The sequence below is a fragment of the Lissotriton helveticus genome, chromosome 3_1 (assembly GCF_964261635.1).
Source record: "Lissotriton helveticus chromosome 3_1, aLisHel1.1, whole genome shotgun sequence".
NCBI lineage: Eukaryota > Metazoa > Chordata > Amphibia > Caudata > Salamandridae > Lissotriton > Lissotriton helveticus.
In genome coordinates, this window is record NC_136061.1 from 939,680,164 (window position 1) to 939,707,506 (window position 27,343).

Sequence of the window (27,343 nt, forward strand, 5' to 3'; positions counted from 1 at the left end):
GTTTCCTGGTGGCCATCTTGGACTCAAATCTCAGCAAAGCGTTCCCAACCATAGAAAGACAGGAAAAACTGCGAACTATAGCTCTGGCCTTAAGAAAAAGAAGGTATCTTTCAGTACGCCGTTACAAATCCCTTCTGGGAGTGATCTCCTCCTGCATTCCTCTGATTCCTTACTGCAGATTGAGGATGAGTCCTCTGCAGGAGCAGCTCGACATTCAGTGGCAGCAGATTCACGGTTCGTTCGACGACAAGGTGACCATCACCTCAGCAATGAAAAAAGCTGCCTTGTGGTGGACGAAGCAAGAAAATGTATCCCAAGGTCTATCCTTCGTAAGCGATCCGTCTCCTCAGGTTGTGACGACGGATGCGTCATTGGACGGCTGGGGGCAGTACTGCAGGACCTTCATGTCAGTGGGCATTGGTCCCCTCAGCACCGTCTTCTTCACATCAATCTCCTAGAACTCAGGGTGATCAAGCTGGCTCTTCAAGTATTTCTCCCTCGCCTGTGAGGTTCAAAGGTTCTCATCAGGACGGACAACACCACGGCCATGCATTACATAAACAAAGAAGGAGGAACCAGGTCTCTCCTGTTGTCTCAGGAAGCTCAGGAAATCTGGGAATGGGCTATCCTTCACGAGATTTCGATGCAAGCAGAACATCTGCCAGGGAACCTAAACGAGCATGCCGACAAACTAAGCAGACTATCCTCAGTCAGTCACGAGTAGGAACTCAACCAAATGGTTCCGGACAAGGTTTTCCGACAGTGGGGCAAGCCCTCAATAGATCTATTTGCCACTCTGACCAACAAGAAATGCCGGTCTTATGCAAGCAGGCCACCATCGAGGATCATTGGGGAATGCGCTTTCGATAGCCTGGTCAGGGACATTTGTTTACGCCTTTCCACCCATTCCACTGATACCGAGACTTATCAGGAAGATCAAGGTGGAGCCATGCAAGATGATCTTGATAGCTCCGGCTTGGTCGAAGCAGTTCTGGTTCACGGAACTCCATCTGTTGTCGCTGGTCCCTCCTCTTCCCTTGCGAGTCATTCCAGACCTTCTCACGATGTCCGAGGGGCAGATTTGGCATCCGGATCCAGCTTCATTGCACCTGACAGCATGGCTCCTGAGCAGCGAGAATTTATGAACCTTCCCATCTCAAATGAAATAAGACAGGTTCTCTCCCAGGCTAGAGCACCTTGTATAAATAAAACTTACCGTTTGAAATGGAAAAGATTTTGCATTTGGTGCAGGAAAGAAGGCGTTGATCCTTTCTCTTCTCGACCTCATCAACTTCTGCCTTATCTTTTGTCCTTAGCTAAAACAGGACTGGTGCATTCATCCATAAAGATTCATTTAGCGGCAATTTCTAGATACAGGCGTTCAGCATCTGGACCTTCTCTCTGGTCTTCAAGAATAATTAAACAATTTCTTAAGGGATTGTTTCGAGTTTATCCCCCGGTCAGGGCTCCGCCTCCTACTTGGCAATTGAACTTGGTTCTCATGCAACTCATGAAGAACCCTTTTGAACCTATACATCGAACGGATATGAAATTACTTTCATGGAAATTGGCTCTCCTTCTTGCCCTCACTTCTGCAAGACGCATTGGGGAGCTACAGGCTCTCACGATTCAGGAGCCGTTTCTCCAATTCAAGAGGAATACTGTAATCTTACGAACTAATCCAAGGTTCATACCTAAGGTACCTTCGGATTTTCACCTGAATGAGCCAGTAATTCTTAAATCTTTCTTTCCTCATCCTTCCACACCAGGAGAAAGGTCACTGCATTCTCTGGACGTACAAAGGTGCTTGAAATTTTATTTGGATCGCACCAAGGATTTTCGTAAATCCTCGCAACTTTGCATTGCTTTCGGTGGTCCTCCCAAGGGCCTCCCTCTTTCAAACAAAGTATTGCGAGATGGATCTCCAGTGCCATTCTCTATTGCCACTCAACAGCAGGTAAGCCGCTGACCAGCAGAGTTAGAGCACATTCAACAAGATCTGTGGCTTCTTCGTCAGCTCTGTTCGCGGGAGTACACATCAGAGACATTTGCAGGGCTGCAACATGGAGCAGCGTGCACACCTTTATGAAGCATTACTGCTTGGAATCCTTGACGCAAGATGACACAGCGGTGGGCCAGGCAGTCCTGAGGTACCTCTTCCACTGATTGGTGAGCTTTCCTTTCTATCCCTCCTTCCTTTTCTGCACATTTTGTATCTTTGGATTACTGATGGCTTTTGCAATGTATGTTTATGCCACAAAATGTGCTGTATTGCTTACTGCTTGCTACTCTGATACAAAAGCATGGGAATCTACGAAAGTTCCAATACTGGGGCAAGAAAACAAGTTACTTACCTGTAACTGTGGTTCCCCAGTATTGGTAACTTTCATAGATTCCCATGCGCCCACCCTCCACCCCAGGGAAAGCTCAGCCTCCAGCAGATATGGTTACTGTTACACAACGGCTGCGAAAATCTGAGGCTCTGAGGTTCCTTCAGGAGGGTTCTAAGGGATGAGGCTCTTCTGATTGGCTGATGATTAGTTTGGTCTCTTTTACAAAAAGAGGCGGATATGCTACAAAAGGGAATGAGGCCTAGGCCTTTTCTTTCTCTTTTGTACCTACTGCTATGTTATTTTTGGTCACCGAGACTCCCATTCCGACGACGGGGAATTATACAAAAGCATGGGAATCTATGAATGTTACCAATACTGGGGAACCACAGTTACAGGTAAGAAACTTGTTTTCTTACGGTAGATGTACTCAGTAGCAGAGGGGGGGGGGGGCAGATTAGTATGTTTGTCCCATCAATGCACCTTATTACATGTGGGAACTGGGCCTTCTGATAAAAGTCCATCTTTGTCTTGTGCAGTTCCTCCTGTGTGCTGGGGAACCGGATATAGTGGTGCATCCTTTGCATCATGGCATCCAGGAATTTGTTGAAAAAGCGCGACAGGCAACTCGTGAGACACCACCAGCCACAGCTATTACCCCCCTGGTAACTGCCGGATGCTAGTAGGTGCAGGAAACAGAGGACCTGCACATGTGGAGGTATTGCGTGCGCCCTTGGTGTCTGGTGCTCCAGGAGTGGGTGCAGGTCACGTATCAGGTCCAGGATTGTGGTTGGGTGAAGCCTGCACCTCTCATGGATTACTGCCTCTGTGAGTTGGAATAGTGAGTTACGCAGTCTGTAAACGCGTTCCTGTCGTCTCCAGATCCTTTGAGTTGCAGCTTGTATCCATATCCACCTTGCAATGACATAGAGGGCCATTGTGTTCCCCAGATGCATTCTGGGGTTGTTAAAATGCGGGGCACCTGGTTACCACGTGCTTTGAGTTAGTGGTAATTTGCGACTCTTATTTAGCGATTTTTCATGGAATCGGTATTAGCAATTTTAGGTACATTGTTCTGCGACTTTATTTAGCGGTTCCTTAATCAGCGATTCGCTAAATAGTGAGTCGTGTGGCATATTCGCTAAATAAGAAATCGCTAGGTTCATTCCATTGGTTTTAGCGATTCTTTATTTTGCGATAAGGTTTCAGCCTCTACATTACGCATGGGGTTTTAGCGATCGCAAACGTGGAAATTCTGCGAATTGCGGCATTTGCGATCACTAATTCACTACCTACATCTGGCCCCAAATATTTAATGCAGTTTCTGGGAAGGGTTATAGTGTGATTTTGTTTTATAAGGAATAAAATATCCTGAGAACAGCTTGAGCAGGCAGGGCCTCAGAATCCGGGCGGCATGCTGAGGACACATGGAACCTAAAAACAGAATAGGAGACTGGGGGTTTCAAACGTAGGTGGAAACCATGGGAATCCGGACAGCAAGCCACGGGACCTCGGGATCCCGAGGACAAACATGAAACTCCAGAATACAACCGTGTGAGGCTGACTAGATTCTCACGAGGCAGCTTTGGGGAAGACAGCCTCCCTGCGACCCCCAGGTCAGACTGTTAACTGTTGGACTCTGGTCACCGGAAGCCCTGAGGAAAGCCTGCGACACTTGGGAAACCTGGCCGCCCCAGTACTGCAAGGCAGGCAAGGGACGCTTGGAACCTTGAGGGCGCCTGAAGGAAAACATTCCATCCGGCGGGAACCGTCACCGGCCGGACCCAGAGGCTGCGCGAGGAGCTCGGGCGGTGCCAATGGGCCAAGGTGTCCGGGGGCAGCAGGAGGAGCGAGGGGAAGAAGACAGGTAAGGGGGCTGAGACCGGGCTCCGGCTGGGGCTCGGTGTGAGCTGCAGGTGCCTCAAGGCGCTGCTTCGCGCTTGCCCGGCCTCTACTGACACCTGGGCCCGGTGAATCATTAGACAGAACTAATGAGACAAACAAGATTATCAAGCGACTTGCCAGGCCTGAAGGAATAAATATTTGTTAGCGCTAAGGAGGTTTAGAGTAGGGGGAATGGAGGCGGTGTCAGTTTTTAAACTCCGCAGCCAGCTCCTGTCGTTGACCTTTTGATTGTTTCCATCATCTCTTTACGTTGATCCCTGAGACAGGCAAAGAGAGCCCAGAGAGGGAACCCAGGGCAGCAGAGCTCAGGGCATTGCATCCTCCGGCAGCAGAGAATAATGTAGCAGAACTCAAGGTAACAGATCCCGGGGAACACAGATTAGTGTAGCAGAACTCGGCGCAGCAGTACTCTGAGTAACAGAGGAGTAACACTACTCACACCCTTACATTACAGTGCATTAACAATCTACAGACCAGCTACCTCTCCTTTCTTTGACTTGTTTTCATGCCTTTGACCCTGTACAACGCCCCGCTGCCTTTTGGCTAGGTTCACTCTACAGAAATACTAGATACACACATACATTCATACATACTTACACTTGGTAACTGAGCCCGGTGAAACAAAAATTATTAGAGTAGAACTCATGGCAATAAATGCAGGGAGAACAGCTCCAGGGGCAACAAAGCTTAGTATAGCAGTACTCAGGGTAACAGAACTCAGGGTAACAGAGTTTAAGGCAGATTAACTTGAGCGCAGTGCACCAAAACTCAGCTGATGTCAGAGCTCCTGATGTTAAATTTCAGGTTAAAAGTTTAAAGTAGAAAAAAATCAGGACAGTATAACAATGTGACAGTCATACTAATGTCAGAATGCGCTGTGCAAATGGTAATGACATAGGACCATCACATGGCAATGTAACAGAGGTGAGACTAAAAAATCTCAGATCACCAGCACATAACAACAGAACTCTTTCTAACGGTGCTACGGTGGTATTCTAACAGAGTTCATTCAGTCTTAGAGAACATAAATTAGCAAAACTTAGAGAACCGGACTTAGTGCCATATGTATGAACACCTTTTCACATAGGCACAGATGGATAAAACCCTTTGATACATCTGGCCTCTAGTGTCAAAGAGCACAGAAATATTTAGTGGTCAATTTAACGAAGCACAATTAATTGCTGGAAGCAGAAGGAGAAACAAGGGAGACAAAAAATGCAATTTGACAACATAAAATTGATATTTGGTAATCATATATATTTGTTATAAATAACTTCATATATTTTGACATGTGTAAGAACAGCACTGTGTTACATTAAATGGCATGTAACCTGTGGGATACTTGGCACAAATGCTCATGAAATGGTGATGACGCAAGTGACACATGAGGAAGTATGTACAGTGAAATTAAGGGGCGCAACTAAAATACAGCTGGTGGTGACATATACATAGTAGAGATACCCAAACAATGAATGGTAATATATACAATTGGAGTCAGGATGGGTATCTTTGAGGAATTAGCGCTGAGATTTTCGCTGTAATAGTCGACAGCGTTTTGGCCTGTTGGAGTATTTAGGCCATCAGGACCAGGTTACTCTTATTTTTATAACAGGTCTGTGGGTAGGAATGAAAACACTCAATGGTGGACCGAGTCAAGTGAGAAGTAGGTGGGGAAAAATAGAGAAAAATGGGGGGGAGTTTATGGATGAGCCCAAGGGGGAAGTTGAAGACAGGTTAGAGTGCAGCAAACACAGGAGAGAGCGCAGGAAGATGACCACGTGTCTAGGCTCAAGGAAAAGACAGGTGAGCAAGTAAGTTGCCCCTGCCTGTGATCAGGAAGCGCGGAGGCGCAGATGCTGCCAAGAAGAGTCGCTTCAGGAATCCCAATCGTAGGCATGCGGAGTCCCTGTATGAATCAAGTAAAGGACGCATGTGTCTAAAGTGAGAGAAAACAGGATAAGTACGCCGGTAGGGGATGACGGTGGGAACTAAGAACTTGAAGGGCAGAATACTCACTGCTCAGTAAGAGTCAGAGGTAGACACGTCGGGATGTCTCTGGAAGAAGGTCCAGAGAGGTTCCAGTAGTTACTGCACGGATCCGCAGTAAGGAAACCAGCTGCTGGAAGTGGTAGTCTGGGGAAGAAGGGATGTAGTGGCTCCATGGAGCGCAATGCGAGCCAGGGTCATGCAATAAGAGTACCCCTGCAAGGGTGAGTCTAATTGGTGATGGCACTGAAGACTAAAAACTGAAACCAGGGCGGAGCCGATTCATACCGCTCTATGGACAGCATTTTCAACCAACCGATTATGAAGTTGAATTCTGACAGGAGTTCCGACTCAGTCTGTATGACAGGAAAATGTTGTGGGAAACTGACATTGGGGCCCCCTTCATCCTGAGGCCTCCGGATGTGGTCTGTGGGGGTACCCAAGGGACCCCCCTTGTAAATCCATGCACTGTGTGGCAGGCCCCATGGGGTGCCCGCCACAGACACCCATTTTGACCATCGGGAGCCTGTGTTGTCGGTCTGAACGCAGGCTCCAATTGAAGTCAATGGGAGTCCTTCCGAACGGTGTTCAGAAGCATCGTAATCTGTCGTGTAGAACCGCCGATCGCGAGTCGGTCCGAACTGAATCCGACAAGGAGTCTGGCTGAAAGTTTACTCACCACATCGTAACAAGGCCATAAGCGTTGAAGAGGTGTATAGCTTATGCCTTGTTCCCCTTACTAGCTAACACAATGGTGTTTGGCACATGAGCCCTTCTCTGCATCTTGAAGTTATCTAGTGCACAACTCTGACCCAGGGTAGTGTTAATTGGATTAGGATACTGTAATATGATACATAGTTTGTGAACTTCTACTACTGGGCTACAATCTGGTGTATGAACCATGCAACAAAACATGGACTGATCCTAACACTGGCTTATGATGCAGTGTTTGAATCATGCACTATGTTTTGTCCAAAATTATGACTAGTGTAATCTTTGAGCTTATTATCTGATTATGTTTATGGCAGACAGGGCCGGACTAGGCTGGACTGGGAACCCAAACCAGCCCTGGCAATACAGCTGGACCGTCCCCAGAGGTGGAGGGTGTTTGTGGGTAAGTGTGCTAGTGAGAAGCACTGCATCTCTCTTTAGCAGTGCTGACGCTTTTGTTACAGGGGGGCCGATTTGCAGCAATGGTGCAAAACTGGCCCCAGTAACAAAACCACTCGAAAACCGGCCCCCACCCTTCGGGCTCACAGGGAAAATGACCGGTGCCCGCTACGGCCAGTCCGGACCTCAGGTCAGACCTTCAGAATGTGTTTTTACACCATTTTGGTTCATTTTGTCACATAAGATATATAAACGTGTTGTCTTTTACTTGACTTAGTGGCCCACCTTAAGAGAATTTAAACATTAAAGAACAAAGGATCTCTTCACCTGCCATCCCCTAGCCCTTGCAAGCCCCAAAAACCGGAACATGAAACTACTGTAACATGTAATGAGAGACAGTTCAGAGCCTTTGGCTTGTTAAAAAATGTAAGTGAATAACTGAGCTGTAAAATGCACCACTTGATTTAATTGTTCAATATTTTTCTAGGGTATAAAACCCTTCTGTTCTTTTTAAGCCATCATTGTGAACGGCGACTTGTGTGCTTTGCTTTCTCTCTCTAGTTCTAGTCACTTATTTCACCCCACCACTTTGAAAGATCACCTGACCTGGTATAGTAGGCTAGATTTTGTACAATGTACATGATCAGAGCATGCTTGACCAGGGACATCTTAAGGATTTTAGGGTCCCTGGGCCAAACGCATTCTGGGGGCTCCTATTCGTAACAGGTTTAAATGTATGATCCAGTTTCAGCTCTTTCCTGTCCTCTTTGGCCCGGTCACTGACAGTGAACAAGCACACTAGTTCAAATTCTAAATTTATTTATATATATATATTTGTTCGAGGCATGTGGGCTGCTGAATTCATATCTTGTGCATAGATCGCCACCTAGTGTTGGGTCCGGATGATTGCACTTTGTTGTCCTGGAAGAGTCTTCGAAGTATCACGAGATAGGTGACTCCTCCCCTGGACTACAGTGCGCATGGGCATCTTCTCCATCCTCAGATTGTTTTTTTCCGCCATTGGGTTCGGATGCTATTCCTTTACTCCAACTTCGGAAACCGAAACTAAACTACTTTAAAGGCCAAAAGGCCTTCGACTTCGACGGTATTGTTCTCGTTCGGTACTTCTTGACTCGACCAACTTTTCCATCTTGATCCGGTCGTCGACGCGGGCCGTTGGGCCTTTCGACGCCACGTGGGCCTGCTGTCGATGGAAAGGAGCCCGTTCAAAGGGTGCCCACAATGCCACTCCAAATTCCCACATACTGACAAGCATACAGTATGCAACAAGTGCTTATCACCAGAGCACAACGAAGAAAATTGCCCAGCATGTGCCCAATTCTGTTCGAAGAAGACCATCCGGATTCGACGGGCCGCTAGGCAAGAAATGCAGCTACCGGCACCGGAACCAGACAACATCTTCGACGATGAACACGACCTCCCAGAAGTGGCGGACTTGGATCTAGAAATCGTCACCGTTGAGGACCAGTCAGACTCCGATGACCAGATCCCGCCGGGGCAAACAGTGAGTACACAGCCCCCAACACCGCTCATCCCGAAACCGAAGGCTTCGGTCGAAGCATCGCCTAAAGGCCTTAGCCGAGATCGAAAAACCCCTTCAGAAGCCCCGCCTTCCGGCTCGGCTCCGAAGACCAAAACAAAGCCTTCCGAGAGCCCAGGACCAAGTAACATTCCCCCCAAGAAGGTCGTCGAACCCAAGAGGGTTGTCAAACCGAAGGTTGTCGAGCCAAACAAGGCCATCGAGCCACAAGTCGTCGAACCGAAGAAGGCCGTCGAGCCAAAGGTTGTCGAACAAAAGAAGGTCGACCAGCCAAAGGCATCGAGCCGAAGAAGGTGGTCGAACCAAAGGGGGTGGTCCAACCCAAAAAGGTTATCGAGTCAAAAGCTATCGATCCAAAGAAAAGCCTCGAACCTAAACAGGTCGTCGATCCGAAAACAGTGCAAATAAGCCAAAGCCAGTCGTACTAAAAAAGGTCATCAACTCGACCAAAAACACTGACCCTAAAAAAGGCGTCGAGCACAAAAAGAGGATCGATCCGAAACAGGTCGTCGACCCAAACAAAGTCGCCGAACCAAAAAAGACTCTCAAACCAATAAAAGACGTCGAACCAAAAAAGGTTACTGACCCCAAACCTACAGTCGAACCGAAAAAGACTCCAGAACCAAAGGCCCTCGAGCCAAAAGGTCACAAGCAAGTCAGTAAGCCAAAAACATCGGCGCCTAAGCCATGGACAGTGGAGGAGGAACTCTTCCATCCTGATCCAGAATCGGAGGAACAATCAAAACTGTATATAAACCCAGAAACCGGCAAAGTTACCATCTATTACCGGAAAAAGAGACCATTGGACAAGGACACTACTTGCCCTGTACCACCGAAGAAAAAGGACTTCGGGACAACTCCCTCTAGGCCTTTTACTCCTCCTCCTTTCTATCCTAATATGCCTTTTGTGCCCTACTCTCCTACACACTCAGACTACAATGATGAGGATAACATGGGGGAAGATCCTCAGAAGGATTTTAATGACCTAGAGGATCCACAGGCTCAGCATGACACATGGGATGATCAGAATGAGCCATATGACACAGAACCCATCCCTGACACCTCCCCATACCCTACAAAGCCGCCGCCTACCGACGACACCATTGTTTTTAACCAACTGCTAGATAGGGCAGCAAAATACCACAAGATCGACATGCACACTGACCCAATAGAAGAAGATTTTCTATTTGACACTTTTCCAACCTCCGAGAATAATGTCAGGACACTTCCTATGCTGAAAGGGGTACTAAAACACGCGCCAGACATATTCAAAGATCTAGCCAGGGCACGGGTGCTCAATCCCAGGATTGAGAAGAAATATAAGGCGGCCCCTACAGACCCTACTTACATTAAATCCCAGTTGCCTCTAGACTCACTGGTAGTAGCAAACGCTCGCAAAAGGGCCAACTCGCAAACAACAGGAGACGCTCCACCTCCGGACAGAGAGTCTAAAATATTGGAAGCCTTAGGCAAAAGAGTGGCCTTACAGGCTGCTAATTCATGGAGGATCGCAAACACACAGGCTCTCCTAGCTCGCTATGATAGAGCGCACTACGACCAGCTTGAAGGTTTACTGCAACACCTGCCAGATCCTTTCAAAGCTCAGGCTAGCGACCTCATACAGGAAGGCAAATTTATAACTAATGCTTCCATTAGTTATAATGGAAGCATTAGCATTAGTGTGTTGGCTGCACTTGACGCAGCCAACACAGCAGCCAGTTAACACTAGCGTGTTACTACGCAGACACGCGTGACTACGCATCTCTGGTTTTAAGAACGAGGTGCAATCCATCATCCTCAACCAACCAGTTAATCAAGACTTCCTGTTTGGTCCTGCAGTAGATACCATTTTGGGCAAAATGAAGAAAGATGCTGAAACTGCAAAATCTATGGGCGCACTGCAGTTTCAACAACATAGATGTTCCTTTCGTCGGTCCTCCTACAGAGGCACCGCACTAGGCAACACTTCACAGACTTCCTCTGCATCCAAAAGCAACACCCAAAGCTCCTTTAATAAAGACTCCAACAGGGGAGGTTACAGGAGCAATAATAACAAAGGCAGAGGATGTGGCGGCAATAACACCAGAGCCTCCACTGCCGCCAAACAGTGACTTCATCACACTCCCTCCATAGAACCAGTCCCTTTTCAACACCAAGGAACAGGAGTATACTCACTATACTTCCTTATTCCCAAAAAGGTCGGGTCCCTCAGACCAATATTGGACCTCAGGCCTCTAAACCAATACATACTCTCGGAGCACTTCCATATGATCACTCTACAACAAGTACTCCTGTTACTCCAGCAAGGCGACTTCCTAGCAACATTAGACCTCAAGGACGCATATTTTCACATACCTATACATTCAGCTCACATGAAATACCTCAGGTTCACAATAGAAGGTCAACATTATCAGTTCAAGGTTCTCGCCTTCGGGGTAACCACAGCCCCAAGAGTGTTCACAAAATGTTTAGCGGTAGTAGCTGCACACCTCAGAAGGCAACACATCCACGTGTTTCCATACCTGGACGATTGGCTCATAAAGGCAAACTCGTGCGTGCAGTGTGCAAGCCATACGTCTCAGACACTCCAGCTGCTACACAGCCTGGGTTTTTCCATGAACTACCCAAAATCACATCTACAGCCCTCCCACATACAACAATATCTGGGGGCTACAATAAATACCTCTGTAGCAAAAGCATATCCAAATCAAGCAAGGATAGCCAACATGCAAACTCTCATCCAAAAATTTCAGCCACAACACACTTTGCCAGCTCGAGTATTCATGCAGCTCATAGACATGATGGCCTCCTGTATATTCATTGTTCCCCATGCCCGACTTCAAATGCGTCCACTACAGGAATGCCTAGCACGGCAGTGGAACAAAGCTCATGGACAACTAAAAGACCTAGTGTTGGTAGACAGTCGCGCTTACAACTCTCTGCAGTGGTGGAACCCACAAAACCTTTCCAAGGGGCGACTATTCCAAGAGCCGTTTCCACAAATATTACTAACAGCGGACGCATCACTGACAGGTTGGGGAGCCCATTTACTTCAATACACAGTCCAAGGGCTATGGACAATCAAACAAAGGAGACTGCATATCAACCAACTAGAGTTGCTAGCAATATTTCTGGCACTAAAAGCATTCCAGAAATACCTGTGCAACAAGGCTGTGTTGATCCGGACGGACAACATGACAGCCATGTACTATATTCAGAAACAAGGAGGGACACACTCTCCACAACTGTCCCACTTAGCACAAAACATATGGACGTGGGCAATTCCAAGAAACATCTTTCTCCTAGCAGAACACCTGCCAGGAAAAGACAATCAAGTAGCGGATCTGTTAAGCAGACACAGTCAACAGCTACACGAATGGGAGATTCACCCTCAAGTTCTCCAACCATTCTTCCAAAAATGGGGGCATCCAGAGATAGATCTGTTTGCCACAAACGAAAACTAAAAATGCCAGTACTTTGCCGCCAGGTTCCCACATCCGTTGTCACAGGGCAATGCGATATGGATGAACTGGTCAGGCAGATTTGCGTATGCTTTTCCACCAGCTCCACTGATTCCGCTGGTGGCACGTAAAACTACGTCAACAGTCACTCACAATGATCCTGGTTGCTCCCACATGGGCAAGACAGCCATGGTACACAACGTTCCTGGAACTTTCAGTAGTTCCCCACCAAAGACTGCACCTATCGCCCCATCTTTTAACTCAGAACCATGGAGAAATCAGGCACCCAGATCCCATTCAGATGAACCTAGTGATGTGGCTCCTGAAGTCTTAGAGTTCGGATACCTTAACTTACCTTGTGATTGCATGAACATTATCAAGGAGGCAAGACGGCCAACTACTAGAGCATGCTATGCAGCTAAATGGAAAAGATTTGTAATTTACTGCAACAATAACCAAATCAATCCATTAGATGCTTCCATCCAAAACATTATCTGTTACCTCTTGCACCTTCAAAGATGCAATCTAGCATACTCTTCTATAAGGCTACATCTTGCTGCTATAGCAGCATATCTCCAGAACAGACAACACCTGTCCTTGTTTAGAGTACCCCCAATCAAAGCTTTTATGGAAGGTCTTAAAAGGATAATCCCTCCAAAGCACCCATCTTCACCAGTCTGGAACTTAAATATAGTACTTACCAGACTTATGGGACCTCCTTTCGAACCACTTCATTCATGTGAAGTACAATTTCTAACATGGAAGGTGGCATTTTTGATCGCCATTACCTTCCTCAGGCGAGTAAGTGAGCTACAGGCACTAACCATTCAAGAACCTTTCATGCAAATACACGCAAATAAGGTAGTACTTCGGATTAACCCTAAGTTCATGCCAAAAGTCATATCCACTTTCCATATCAATCAATCCATAGAATTGCCAGTTTTCTTTCAAAACCCACAGTCAGTGGCTGAAAGAGCCCTACACATACTAGATGTAAGGAGAGCTCTGCTATATTATGTGGACAGGACGAAATCATTTAGGAAAACAAAGCAACTGTTTGTTGCTTTTTCCCCACAACATAAAGGTAATCCCATCTCAAAATCAGGAATAGCCAGGTGGATAGTTAAATGCATCCAAATATGCTATCAAAAAGATAAACGCACTCTAACAGTTCCCCCAAAAAGCACACTCTACGCGTAAAATGGGGGCATCCATGGCTTTCCTAGGGAATATTCCCCTTGAAGACATATGTAGGGCAGCTACATGGTCTACCATACACACTTTCACTAAACACTATTGTGTAGACGTGCAATCAAAGCAGCAAGCTGCGGTAGGCCAGGCTTTCCTTAAAACTCTTTTTCAGACTGCTGCAGCTGGTACAGGTGACCACCGCAAGAGGAGATACTGCTATACAGTCTATGCACAAGATATGAATTCAGCAGCCCACATGCCTCGAACGGAATATTACCAGTATGCATCTGTTCTTGGCATGTAGGGCTGCTGACATTCATATCGCCCACCCTCCTCCCTGGTGCTTGTTGCAGCTGCAGGATTCTCTTTTGCATGGCCATCTCTTACTTACTATACTCCATCTTTGCCACAATGGCGAAAAACAATCTGAGGATGGAGAAGATGCCCATGCGCACTGTAGTCCAGGGGAGGAGTCACCTATCTCGTGATACTTCGAAGACTCTTCCAGGACAACAAAGTGCAATCATCTGGACCCAACACTAGGCGGCGATCTATGCACAAGATATGAACGTCAGCAGCCCTACATGCCAAGAACAGATTTATACTGGTAAGTAGCATATTCCTATTCAGCGACAGTGATGTGTGTTTTAAATATTGTAACATAGAAACATCCCACTATTATTACTGGAAATAATTTCTGTGATACCCTCCCATTTCTCGTATGTGAGGTCCTGTTTTTGTCTAAAAGAAACTGTTGTATGGATGTTGCATAAACACTACATTTGCCTGCAAAATGTCTGTAATAGACTTTCATGCATCACCCACATTAACAGTACATTAAAGGATAACGCTATTGGGCTCATCGGAGTAGGACGCGAGCCGAGTCATCGGAACTGAAGTTTGCAGGCTTATCAAGGCTTGCCTTGTGGAACTGCGGTAGCAGGAGCGGCCACGTACCGGTTGCTATAGCTACAGGTTTCAAACCACTAATGCGGTTATGATCTTTTTGGAACACACTTACTTTGGAGCTACGACTCGCTCTAAAATTTCTGATAGCCTTGAGAAAATCCTTTCGGACGAAACATGTGTTGCCTGCCTGTTGCTTATGTAATGAATTTTGACAAGAAATAAAGGACATATAGAAGGGACAAAAGATCAATTTGTGGACTTCCTCTTTCTTACTATGATGGTTAATGCCTACTTTACAGATTTGGACTGATTTTGGACGTGCCTCTGCATTTGTTTAAGCTATTTAAAATAATCTGTTTAAGAATTGTACAAGGTCATCAGCACAAGAGTCTCTCCAGAACAGAGATGGCTCTTATCAGCGGCCCCCCTGAAAGGCTGGGGCCCTGGGCCAGAGCCCACTTTTCCCATGCCTTAAAATGTCTATATTGCTTGACCCTTTTGGTTAATTTTTGTCAGATATGTAAAAGGGTTACTCTGTTGTAGGAACAAACAGGACAACATTCAAGATTCTAAGCCAAAAAACTTAAAGCATCCCTCCACATGCACCTTTGGCGCCCCAACCAAAGAACTTACCGTAAGGATAGTAAGAGCACCAAAGGCTTTGGGTGACGTCCATGCAGGCAGCAGATGATGCTAACCTAGATGTGGATGACGGCAGTGGTGATAATGGCTGGGGGCAGCATAATAAAAAATTTGAGCCCAAGTTCATATATTTTTTATTTATTTTACAAATGAAGTACAGTTGCATACACTTATCACCAGAGAACTTAGGGTGGTAGACCTGAGACTGTGTAGATGAAGTGGCTACTCTTTACACATATCTGGTGGAGTTGCAGGTCCAAGTGGCTGGACCTGAGGAGGCTCCACCCACAGGATCTCCAGCATCAACGGAATCTTAAACAGAGAGGCGCAACCGCCGCTGCTATTGTCAGAGATGATTCTGTTTTTGGCAGGCGGTGCCCATCCACCTCCGGGCCAATGTCCATTTTCTAATTTCTTGCTAAAGAGGATTGCAATGCAGTGACTGGTTCATTAGTAAATCCTACCTCACTTATTGTGATGGACTTGATGTGTGTTTTTACCATGCTCCCTCCTTCTTTGGCTGCAAAGCTAAAGACACGGGATTGTGACTCCAAAAATACTTTATTGTCATTCTGAGAGGTGGAGAAAATGCTTGGAGCTTGACCTTTTGACGTTTAACATTTTAATTGTTATAGTTGGATACCAGCGTATCTTCAGTGGAGAGTCTGCGACAGTCTTGCTTGTGCAACGCCTATTGAGCTAAAAGGGCTTCATATATTGTCATTTATAGAGTGCTTTCCTAACGTTTGGAAGGCCCAAGCTGCTGGTACGTCAGGAAAAATCTAAGAATTTTCATTGAAATGAAAAGTGATATGAATGTGTATGACAATAGAATAAAGATGTAAATATGCCTTGAACCCATTCATAATTTAAAGCGATACAAAAGGGGATAATGGACGGAGCGTTTGAGCAAATCAAACACTCACCCCCAGTCAACTGATCTGGGTTTAATCCATAACCATTCTTTAGCCCACTCAGCCACCCCAGTTCAGACATGGCCATATGCAAATCAGTCTGACCCTGTGCCTCATGGGAACAGTCCAGCCCGAACTGCCAAGCCATGTCTTCCCTGGACCGGAAACAAGCATCCTGGGACCGGTTTCGGATTCATAATCCTCATCAGCCAGGCTATCTTGAATCCAGTGGCCAAGTGAGCAAGGGACTCACGTCTGAGCATACCCTGCCACACTTAGGGCGAACAAAGCGATACAAAAGGGGATGATGGACGGAGCGTTTGAGCAAATCAAACACTCACCCCCAGTCAACTGATCTGGGTTTAATCCATCACCATTCTTTTTTTTTTTTTTTTTTTTTTTTGGTGTTCAAACTGCTTTTATTGAATATTATAGACAGTACACAGCTTCCTACGCATACAACCCGGAGGCCGGCAGCATGGTGTGCAACTTAGTGACGAAGTTGTAATAGGTATAACACAGCTGTAGAACCGGCATCCCGGGGGCCCGGCAGCGTCAATTAGCACTATACAATGAGTGTCCAACAGCTAGTACAGAAGGCATGAGCCTTAGAATTTACCGCAGCAGAACAGGGTTTTTTTGTTTTTTGTTTTGTGTGTATTCCTTATAAACAGTTCCCAACTTTAAACAAAACTGTGAGGTCTCACAGACACACTCGGGAGTAGAGTCCTAGGTCAAAAATATAGCAGTATACATCAAGAGTCTTCCAAGGCAATGCTTTGACATATGGCAGTCACGGTGGTACCTGTTCACCTGGAGGATAAGGGTGAAGTGTAGGGCCATAGGGCAGTGCCGGGTCCGGTAATAAAGGTGTATGGAATTACCAGGGCAGCAGGGAGTACATGTCCGGCAAGGGTCCGGTGACAACATCTGCGTATGTAGTGTCAGTGGATAATTTGCAGGAAAGTGCTATGCAGGTGTGCGATCGGTAGGGCAACATGCGGGGTAGTATGTCAAAGTGATAGGCTGGGAGTGGTGTATGCATCTGCAGGTAGCAGTCCGTAGCCCCAGGTGCTTATAATTTACTTAATCACTAACAGACCCTCCCTCAGGGATATCGTTTTCACCTGCCTGGGCAAGCAAATAGCACTAACGGGCTCCAGATATCCTTGGGTCGGCTAGGGATCGCTAGCAGTTCAGTAAAGGTGAGGTGTTGTTCCTGACAGTAAATTATATCTGCCAGCCACTCTTTGAATTTAGGGGCTCTGCCTCTGCCCCAGCGACATGCCACTCGACGCTTCGCCAAGAGCAATGCCATGTCTACGAATTTCCTGCAGGTTTTCGAGATGTGGGGCGTGTGTCCGAGTAGCGCGAGGAGCGGCTCCGCAGCAATGGTTTCCGTAGTCATTGCTGTAAGAGCGTCTGTCACTTGCTGCCAGTATAGACGGACAGGAGGGCATTCCCAAGCCAGGTGCAGGAAGCCCGCGTGCTCGGCATGACAGCGCTCACATCTGTCATCATCGACTAGGTGGAATCTGTGTTTTTTTACCGGGGTATAATACAGTTGGTGCAAGAATTTGTAGTGTATTATCTTAAATCTGCTACTGGCCGAAATTCGAGCCGTCAAGGCACAGCAGTATTGCCAGTGGTCATCAGTGAGTTCCGTGGCTAGATCAGCCCTCCAGCGCGCTCGAGCCCCCGCCTCGTGTAGCGTGGCGACAGATCTGAGCTGGCGATAAAGACCAGCAACCAGGTGTGCCCCTTCCTGCGAGCATACCAGAAAGTGGAGGGGGAGAAAGATCTCAGGTTCCTCAGGGAACATAGGTAGGATGTCCTTCATGCCCTGACGGAGGCGCAGGTAGTAAAAGACATCCAGCGGGGTGCGACCGTGGGAGGCGAAAAACACTTCTGCAGTTTTGAATTTACCGTTCACGAATAGGTCGCCCCACGAGGTGATTCGCAGTCGTTCGCAAAGCAACCGAAACCCTCGCTCTTGTAATGGGGCAAGGTTAGGATGAAACGTCAACGGCATTCTGGGGGAGTACGGCAGGCAGCAGGACATCCTCTTAGCTATGCGGCGCCATGCATCCAAAGTGCAGGAGACTGAGGTGTTTGGTGTCTGTATTAGTGACTCTGGGCAGAGAAGCAGGCCATTAAGTGGATTGGGATGTACGATCCAATCTTCTACCGCTAGCTGAGGCATGAAGGGCGTCGGGACTAGCCAGTGATATGCATAATGCGCTTGTGCGCATAGGTAATAGGCCTCGAAGTCAGGTACATCGAAGCCTCCGACCTCGCAAGGCATGGTCAGGGTGGACCACCTCAACCGTGGGTTCTTACCCCCCCAGAATAACCGACAGTTCTGATTTCAAGGTTTTAAAGAAGAACGCACCCGGATAGTATGGGATGTTGTGGAAGAGATATAGAAACTGGGGCAAAACCACCATTTTGATAAGGGACGCTCGGCCCGCCATGGAGAGCGGTAGTGTGATCCAGCGGTCAACTGTGGCTGTGAGTTTTGTGATTGCTACTCCATAATTGGCGCGGAGCGTTTCATCTTTGTCGCGTGAGATTTTTATACCGAGGTAACGGAGATCTGTCCGACACCACTCGAACGGATAGTCAAGGGGGAAGTCAGTCACTGCATCGGTTAGAGGGAAGAATTGTGACTTGGACCAATTTATGTGTATCCCCGACATCCTGCCGAATACTACAAATTCTCGTAATAAAGGATTGAGGTGGAGGTCCGGGTATTTGACATAGAGGGTAATGTCATCGGCGTATAGAGACACATCGATTTGGCGCTGGAGGCACTGTACCGCACCCGCTCGATGCAGCTGACGTAGTCTGCAGGCCAGAGGTTCGACCGCAATGGCAAAGAGGAGGGGGGATAGGGGGCACCCCTGACGCCTACCCCTGGTAATGGCGATGGAATGTGATAGGCGACCGTTGATGAGGACCTTCGCGGTGGGTTGTGTATAGAGTAGCTGGACCCAGGAAATAAAGAGGCTAGGAAACCCCATGTTCGCCAGGACGGAGAACAGATAGGGCCATTCGACAGAGTCGAATGCCTTGGTGGCATCTAGGAAGACGGCGGCTACTGGTAAGTTGGGGTGGACTGTGCGAAGCAGGGAGAACAGGGTGCGTAGGTTATGAGAGGTAGAGCGACCCGGAACAAATCCAGCCTGATCAGGTAGAACAATCCTGGTCATAAGGAGGGACAGCCGAGTGGCCAAAACCTTCGCTAGAATCTTAACATCGCAATTTAGAAGGGAAAGCGGGCAGTACGAACCGCAAGACCCAGGATCTTTGCCCGGCTTCAAGAGTGAGGTAATGACTACTTCCCGCATGGAGCAAGGGAGGATGCCGTCGGCCAGCGACTCCTCGTATACCTCTCGAAGGACAGGGGCCATGATGTCGATATAGGCTTTGTAGAACTCAGCGGGAATGCCATCTAGGCCTGGTGCCTTACCGTTCTTCAATGACATGATGGCATCGCAAATCTCATCTAGTTCAAAGGGGGCGGCCAGGAAGGCCCTATCTCCGTCACTGAGCCAGCAGAGCGCCACATCTCCCAGGAAGTCAGCATATGGTGCATCAGCCGTAGTGTCAGTGGTGTAGAGCGCGCGGTAGTGAGATGTAAAGGCAACGAGTAGTGCATCTGAGTCCCTAATGATTTGGTCTTGGTCATCGGTAAGTTCTAGGATAATGTTGTGGTCCCGTAGGGCGCGCGTAAGGACCGCAAGTGCCCTCCCCGGTCTGTCCCCCTCGCAATATTGTCTGGCCTGCCAATGTTTCCCCCGAAATTTTGCCTCTCTATGAGCCTCTTCCTCGTACTTCGACAGCTTGTCTCTAAATTCTGCGTGAATATCAGGATTATTGTCTTCAACCATACGAAGTTCTAATGCTCTGAGTTCCCTGTGTAATGAGTGGATAGTGTTTTGTATGTCCCGCAGGACCCCGAAGCTTTTAGATATACAGTACCCCCTTATAGTGACTTTAAAGGCCTCCCAGATGCATTCGACTGAACCCACTGACCCCCTGTTCCTGGGAAAGAAAGCGGCGATTTCCTCCCCCAACTCAGCTCGGAACAAACTATCCAGCAGTGCCGCCGGTTGTAATCTCCAACGTGCCTAGGGTTGTCCCACCCAGGGATGCGTCTATGTAGTAGGACAGGGCTGTGATCAGAATACGTTCGTGGCAAGTGTGTAACCCCCAGGACCTTCGAGGTGACCTCTTTGGTGATGAGAAAGTAGTCCAATCGTGACCATGTACCCATGTGCAATGTAAAGTGTGTACCTTCCCTTCGGAGCGAGTGTAGGCATCTCCATGCGTCCACGAGTCCGCCCTCGGCAATGATACCCTCCAGAGCCTCCCTGGCCCTCGGTTTGTAATGATGTGCTCCATCTGATCGATCTAAATGAGGTATTAGTGCCAGATTAAAGTCTCCTCCCCAGATAACATGGCGGGATCCCACATCCATGACCTTGCCCCAAAGTGTGGTAAAAAAGGAAGGCAAATCTGAATTGGGGGCATAGCAATTTATGAATGTAATTTTGTCGTGGCCCATGCGACCTCATAGTAATGCATAGCGTCCCTCACCGTCCAGTAAGTCTCCGTATTTACGGAAGGGCACTGTGCGTTTAAGCAGGATAGTTACTCCTCTAGCGTATGTGGAGTAGGAGGAAAATGTACGAAGTCCAGCCCACTTGCTTGCAAAAGTGGCTCTAACCAATGGTGACAGATGAGTTTCCTGTAGCATGGCAATGTGAACATTATGTCTGTTAAGATAAGCAATTACATCACGACATTTTCTAGCATTGTTGAGCCCTCTAACATTCCATGATATGCAGTTCAGTTGTGTATCAGACCCTAAGCCCGCCATAGGCAGCTACATATCAGTGCACCCCACCCCAGAAGTGGCAAGACAACAGGTATTGTATCATTTATATTAGATAGTCGACCATAGCTTTTTGTGACTTGATTGTCTTCCTCGTGTCTAATCTGTTTCTCCTCAAGCAAACCCGCCCCCCCTTCCACTACTGCATCCCAATCATGCCAGCAGCCGCCTCTCCCCACCATCTTCCCCCCACCCTCCCCTCCCTTCCCGCAACTTTAACCTCCCAACATTGTGCATGGGGAACACCCGAAAGGGAAACAACAGCGAGGGCGCACAGCCACTTCTCCCGCCGAACGGCCTCCCAATCTGTACCGCCCTCGGTGGAGGTCGGGGCAGGGTGAGTGGTCCTTGGGGTACATTACCATCGGTGAGTTTAAGTAGTCCAGTTCAGTAGTGCAGGGTCTACGTCTCCCACCCTCCCGAAGCAAGGGTCGATGGTTGCAGCTCAGATCAGTAAATAGTTAGGACACGCCATGATCGTATGTTCAGTGCTCCTCCGCTGCTGAGGGTGGGTCGTCATCCTCCAGATCTGCCTCAGCGCTACGACCACTCTGCCGAGCCTTGCTGATTGATTTCAGAAAGTCCTCAACTTTCTGAGGGTTTGTAAAAAAACGATGTTTCCCCCGGTGGGTGACTCGCAGACTCGCTGGGTAGAGGAGGGCGTATTCCAGCTGAGCCTCTCGTAGTTTCTTTTTGACAGGAAGGAACTTTCGTCTCTCCTCTTGTACTAAGGGGGTGAAGTCAGGATATATGGAGAATGCCACACCATTATATTGCAAAGTCTGTTGAGTCCGGGCTGCTCGCAGCGCGACATCACGGTCGCGATAGTTCAGCAATTTAGCAATGATCAGTCTAGGTGGCAATCCGGGCTTGGGGACAGGCGCCAATGATCGGTGCGCCCTTTCAACAATAAACTGTGGCGAGAATGCTTCTTCCCCTATCGAGCTTTTGAGGAGCTTTTCAATATATATTTCCATTCTGCCCGTGTCTGTGGACTCCGGAATGCCCGTGACGCGTATGTTGTTGCGTCGGCTACGGGCTTCCAAGTCCTCGTTCTTAGCCGCTATAAGTCGGAGCAAGTTGTCCATGCGGGCCAATTGTGTGGATGGGACGAGGTGATATCGTCGTTGTCTGAGATCCGCTGCTCCGTGGCCGTAATTCGTTCTTCGTGCCGATCAACCTTATGGACTAGGGCATCTAGTCTAGAAGTCATGCCGTCCACCTTCTCCACCACAGTGGCGAACCCCTGTCTCATCTCCTGGAACAGGATGTGCAGATCAATGTCTCTGGCGGGGGAGGCAATGGCCGATGATGTAGCATCACTGGGCCCTGATTCAGCGGGCACTGACTTTGTACCCTTCTTGGCGCCATCAAAGCTAATTTTAGTTTGGCGATTTTCAGGGCGCACTATTTTGGCCACTGATCGTGTCCTCACCGCCACCTCGTGTATCACCGCACCGGCCCCTGTAAGGTTGAGGCCACGGGGTGGGTCGTCGACAAGAGGCAGGTAGTCTCAGAAGCAGGTATCTTAGCGCCCACTCACCCAGCGCCGGTAGGGGGTTTCGACAGATGGGGTATAAGCCCCCAGCCCCTATCCGCACCGCCGAGGCAAAGAAAGAGTCGTGCAGAGGCAGGGCACTGGTGTTCCGTAGTGGAGGACGTGGTCCGTGATTGCTCCGTGTGTGGGTAGGCTTGTGGTCGGCAGGAAAGCGCGCGGGCGCGAATCACCGATCCAGGAATATGGCCGCAACAGGTACCAGACAAAGCCTCCCAGCTTATGTAACAACCAATTATCCTGTCAAAGCGCTGTAGCAGCGGGCCTCAGCATGCGCCCCAGTACTGTGATGCCTACAGTATCGCCTGTGTTGCAGGGTGATCGCCAGCGTGCAGAAGCAGTAGGTGCTTAGGCCCAGAACCCCAGTAATGTGTACTGCGATCTGTCCGAAACGTTGCCCCTAGCAGCACGCCTGACAGTGGAGAGTGCACGGCAAGTCCGAGTATAGAGACTCCTCACCCTGCATATGGTGGCAGTGGGTGCGATGGTCGTCCGGCACCTCCTGGCGTTTGCGGGAGCCGCAGCAGCGGTCACGGCTCTCCCTCCGCAGATCTCCTCGTCCCCCGGGCCGTACAGAGAGAGCGGCAGTGCCCGCCAGCCGAAGCGACCGCGAGCGGTGGATCAGGCACTCGGGGTTCTAGCCGGTGGGATGGGCAGTTCACAGCTGGTAAGATCCGCTAACCTCAGCGTCCCCGGGGTCCAGGACCAGTCGCGTCTCAGGCGCCAAATCCGAGAGCGCCGATCAGGCCCGCCACCTCGTGGCGAGCCCCGGCCTTGCGTAGTCTCCTGCGGCCGGCTACCTCAAGGAGTATACTCCGGGGGCTCCACCGGCTAGTTTTCTGATGCCGTTTACAGCGGTCCTGTCACCTCAAGAGGGCCGAGCTTCGGGTCGAGTGTCGGGGACTGTCCACTGCATCGGATGGTGGCTTGTTTCGTGAAGTTACTCGCCTTTGGCAGCAGATAATTGCAGGATTATAGACCAAGGAACGGGAGCTGCTTAGCTAGGCAGCCATTCCGCTTGCGCACCCTCTAGCGCCCCATCCATCACCATTCTTTAGCCCACTCAGCCATCCCAGTTCAGACATGGCCATATGCAAATCAGTCTGACCCTGTGCCTCATGGGAACAGTCCAGCCCGAACTGCCAAGCCATGTCTTCCCTGGACCGGAAACAAGCATCCTGGGACCGGTTTCGGATTCATAATCCTCATCAGCCAGGCTATCTTGAATCCAGTGGCCAAGTGAGCAAGGGACTCACGTCTGAGCATACCCTGCCACACTTAGGGCGAACAAAGCGATACAAAAGGGGATGATGGACGGAGCGTTTGAGCAAATCAAACACTCACCCCCAGTCAACTGATCTGGGTTTAATCCATCACCATTCTTTAGCCCACTCAGCCACCCCAGTTCAGACATGGCCATATGCAAATCAGTCTGACCCTGTGCCTCATGGGAACAGTCCACCCCGAACTGCCAAGTGGGCTAAATAACGGTGATGGATCAAACCCAGATCTTTTGACTGGGTGTGAGTGTTTGATTGGTTCAGATGCTCCGTCCATCACCACCCCCTTTTTGTACCGCTTAAGTGTGGCAGGGTATGCTCAGACGTGAGTCCCTTGCTCACTTTGCCACTGGGTTCAAGCAAGCCGGCCTGAAGACGGCTGTAATGCCAGAAACCGGTCCTCAGAAGCTTGTTTCTGGTCCAGGGAAGGCATGGCTTGCCAGTTCGGGCTGGACTGTTCCCATGAGGCACAGGGTCAGACTGATTTGCATATAGCCATGTCTGAACTGGGGTGGTAGAGTGGGCTGAAGAAAGGTGATGGATCAAACCCAGATCTTTTGACTGGGTGTGAGTGTTTGATTGGTTCAGATGCTCCGTCCATCACCACCCCCTTTTTGTACCATTCATAATTCAAGGCACTAGTTAAATAGAATCTTCATTGAAAATAATGTCAGTCTGTCATCTAGTTCTATTAATGATTCTAATTAAAGCCCAAGCCTTCCTTGTCTGACTGCTCTTCTGATTCTAGGTAATTGTTCTCTTTAGCAAAGCGTTTTGTGGGTGCTGTAGGCTCTGTTGTACTGTGAAGTGCATGCAGCATTTTCCGTCCACAGAGGCTGCTGTTGGGGTGCTTGGGTAAACCTCTGTTCTTTTTAACTGCTTGATTGACTGGCTTTGCATCTTCGAAGGATTGAAACCCTTCATCTCATACCAAAACACTTCAAAAAGAGGCCACAATGCACTCATACACTTCTATCCATCCATACATTAGAATCAGCTTATAGCACTCTATATATCAGTATGCCTTTTCACCAGTGATGGCTGGTAAAATCTGCAAATGGTGGGGTGTAAAATTAAAGCATGCATTTTCCAGAGCAAGGGAGTGCAGCGAGCGAGCATGACTGTCCCAGCAAGGGTTCAGGACAGAGGAGAAGAAGGGGATGTAGGACAAGTGGAGAAACCGTAAGTAGAACTCTGGTCTCTTAGTTCAGCAGATTGCCATCTACCCAAGAGACAAAATCTCCTCATTTACTTTTAAATTAATCTGCATACTTAGTAGTAGGTAGGCTCTATGCTGCACTGTAGAAGGTCTTGTTTATGGGGCACTGCCTTCTTGCCATGTAAGAAAGCAAATACATAAAATGGTAATAACTTTTAGTTATTACCATTTTATGTTTGCTTTGCGCATTGTGGGTGGGTGGGTGGGCAGGGCTGCTCTGCTCTTTGAGCATGGCAGGGGAGGAGTGGTTTGCCCACTCCTGAGTGCGCAAAGACTGTTTGGTTGGCCCTCTCTGGCCGCCCAAACCAGTCATGCACACTCTGCCCTTCTCCATACAGGTTGCACTGTCGCCTGCAGTTAGAACATGGCCAATCGATTAGCCCTTGCCTGGGCGCCATCTCGACCAATCATAACGATGCTTGCAGCATTGTGATTGGCTTAGGGGAGGGAGCTTGGCTGCCTGCTTCTTTTCCTGTCGGAAGCAGGAGAGCATGACCAGTGACAACGCGGGACCCGTCAGAAAGGTAGGTTTTAAAACAAAATTATGATCCCCCCCTACCTGCATGACCCCCTCTCCCCCTGTGAGCCACCCCCCCCTCCACCCCTGCATGCACACCCCCACCCATGAGCCATGCCGGCTGCTACGGGTCACTGGTGAGACTTATAGAACACAGGTCGTCTAGGTGTCTTGGCTATTCATTCATGTCCAGTTTTGCAATGCAACACCTCTAAGTTCTACTAATTTTGTAACCTCACATAATATTGCCAAGTAAAGGAATTGAAAGCTGTGCAACGCATAGGAAGATAACATTCTCAGGCACATAACTGCATCTCAAAGAAGCACAAAAAGAGTTCACATACTTTAAATACTAACCTGACTTTGCAGTTCATGATATAGGATCGTGGCAATTGTTTTTTCATTTGTTAACTCTTGCGGCTACTAATGTACAGTATTGCTCACATACTTGGTCGATAAACACTAAGGGCAGATTTACTAAGGACTTTTGTTGTTCTTGTGTGACCCAAGTCATCACGAAGCAATGCAAGTCCTTAACTGGGATTAATTATGCCAAGCCACTTGTGTGACTTTGGTGGTTTAATAAATACAAAGTAGCAAAACACAATACCTAGTTTTGCTTTATATTACTTTGCTTCAGGTAGGCATTATAAGGGTGTAGCATGGGGTTTGCATCAAAATGGTTTGCATCAAAAGGGTTTGCACAATGTGATTACCCACAGACATAATAGTCCCTTTCGGTTTCTAGGACTTGAGGGTCATTAGTTGCTTTCTGTTTTAAAAAATGATACATACTTTTTTTTACTTATTGTAAACTCCGAGACTGTGGTAATTGAACAGTAATTGGGTTAAGCATTAGCAGAAGACATGTCGTATTTAGAGACTATCTTGCCCGTTTTACGGAATCCATTTTGTATTACTATCGGCCATTTTGTATGCCATGTGCTCTGTCCTACCTTCCTGTCAACTGCTCTTGAAATCTGCCTAGAGACAAGATATGTTTAGTCTCCTCTACTTTGCACATGCTCAGAAGAGCATATAGCTGTCCCTAGCATGTAATTGTCAGGATGTGTTTACTCCAACTAGCTAACTGTTAGCTCCTCCCACTTGTTGACTGCATTTTCTGTATGACCTTGTATGTGCCTAAGAACAGCAGCTTTTACTTGTACCGCCTTCTTTTGAGCCCCTGTGTGGGTATAAAAGGACCCAGCTCCTTCCAGTCAGTGTGCTAACTCATACTATACCGAAGGGTGTTGTGTGAATGTAGTTCCACCTCATGAGGTTTAATAAACTCTGTCTTTTCTATTCCAGTTTCTGTGCCAACTTCTCACTAATGGTCTAAGGACTCTGAGCAGAGAAGGGTGAATCCCTTGCACTAGTAGGCCTGGCTGGGGCTTGCTACTACGAATTGGCGCATCCAACGTGGGGCTCATCGGCGACTCGGATGCCCGAAGGACTGGTTGAGACGAAGGATTGGAATCTCGCTTTGGATGTGATCACTGCCAGAGGAGACCCGAGTCTTGGCATCCACGGCGTTTTCCCTTTCTTTCTGATCTGACCATCCAGGTGGTGCCGGTCCTCGACTGAGATCTCTTCTGTTGATCCGCTGTGTAGTGACCGTTTGGTCGATTGGAGAACTTGGCAGGAGGAACCTGGACATTATTTCACTGGTAAGAGCCGCTTTACGGCACTTGCTGTAAGTAGGACGCCTTGTAATTAGTAAGGTAGTTTAGATACGCTTACTATGGCATGTTTCTATGTATTGGCCAAAAGTTTGAAATGATTCTATGTAAAGTTGATATATGTGTTGCAACACATATAGGCAGGTAATGAGGAGATTTTTCTCTACTTCTATGATATTCG

The 27,343-nt window shown here is 48.2% G+C and overlaps 1 protein-coding gene across 3 annotated transcripts in view; it reads left to right on the forward strand.

Annotated features, from left to right (window-relative positions):
• The first annotated feature begins 4,100 nt into the window (after positions 1-4,100).
• Positions 4,101-27,343, forward strand: part of RAB3IL1 (RAB3A interacting protein like 1) — a 308,069-nt gene continuing 284,826 nt past the window's right edge. For all 3 annotated transcript variants that reach the window (XM_078681296.1, XM_078681297.1, XM_078681298.1), the window contains exon 1: positions 4,101-4,197. In XM_078681296.1, coding sequence (XP_078537422.1) covers positions 4,148-4,197 — 50 coding nt within the window. In that variant the 5' untranslated portion in view covers positions 4,101-4,147. The remainder of the gene's footprint in view (positions 4,198-27,343) is intronic.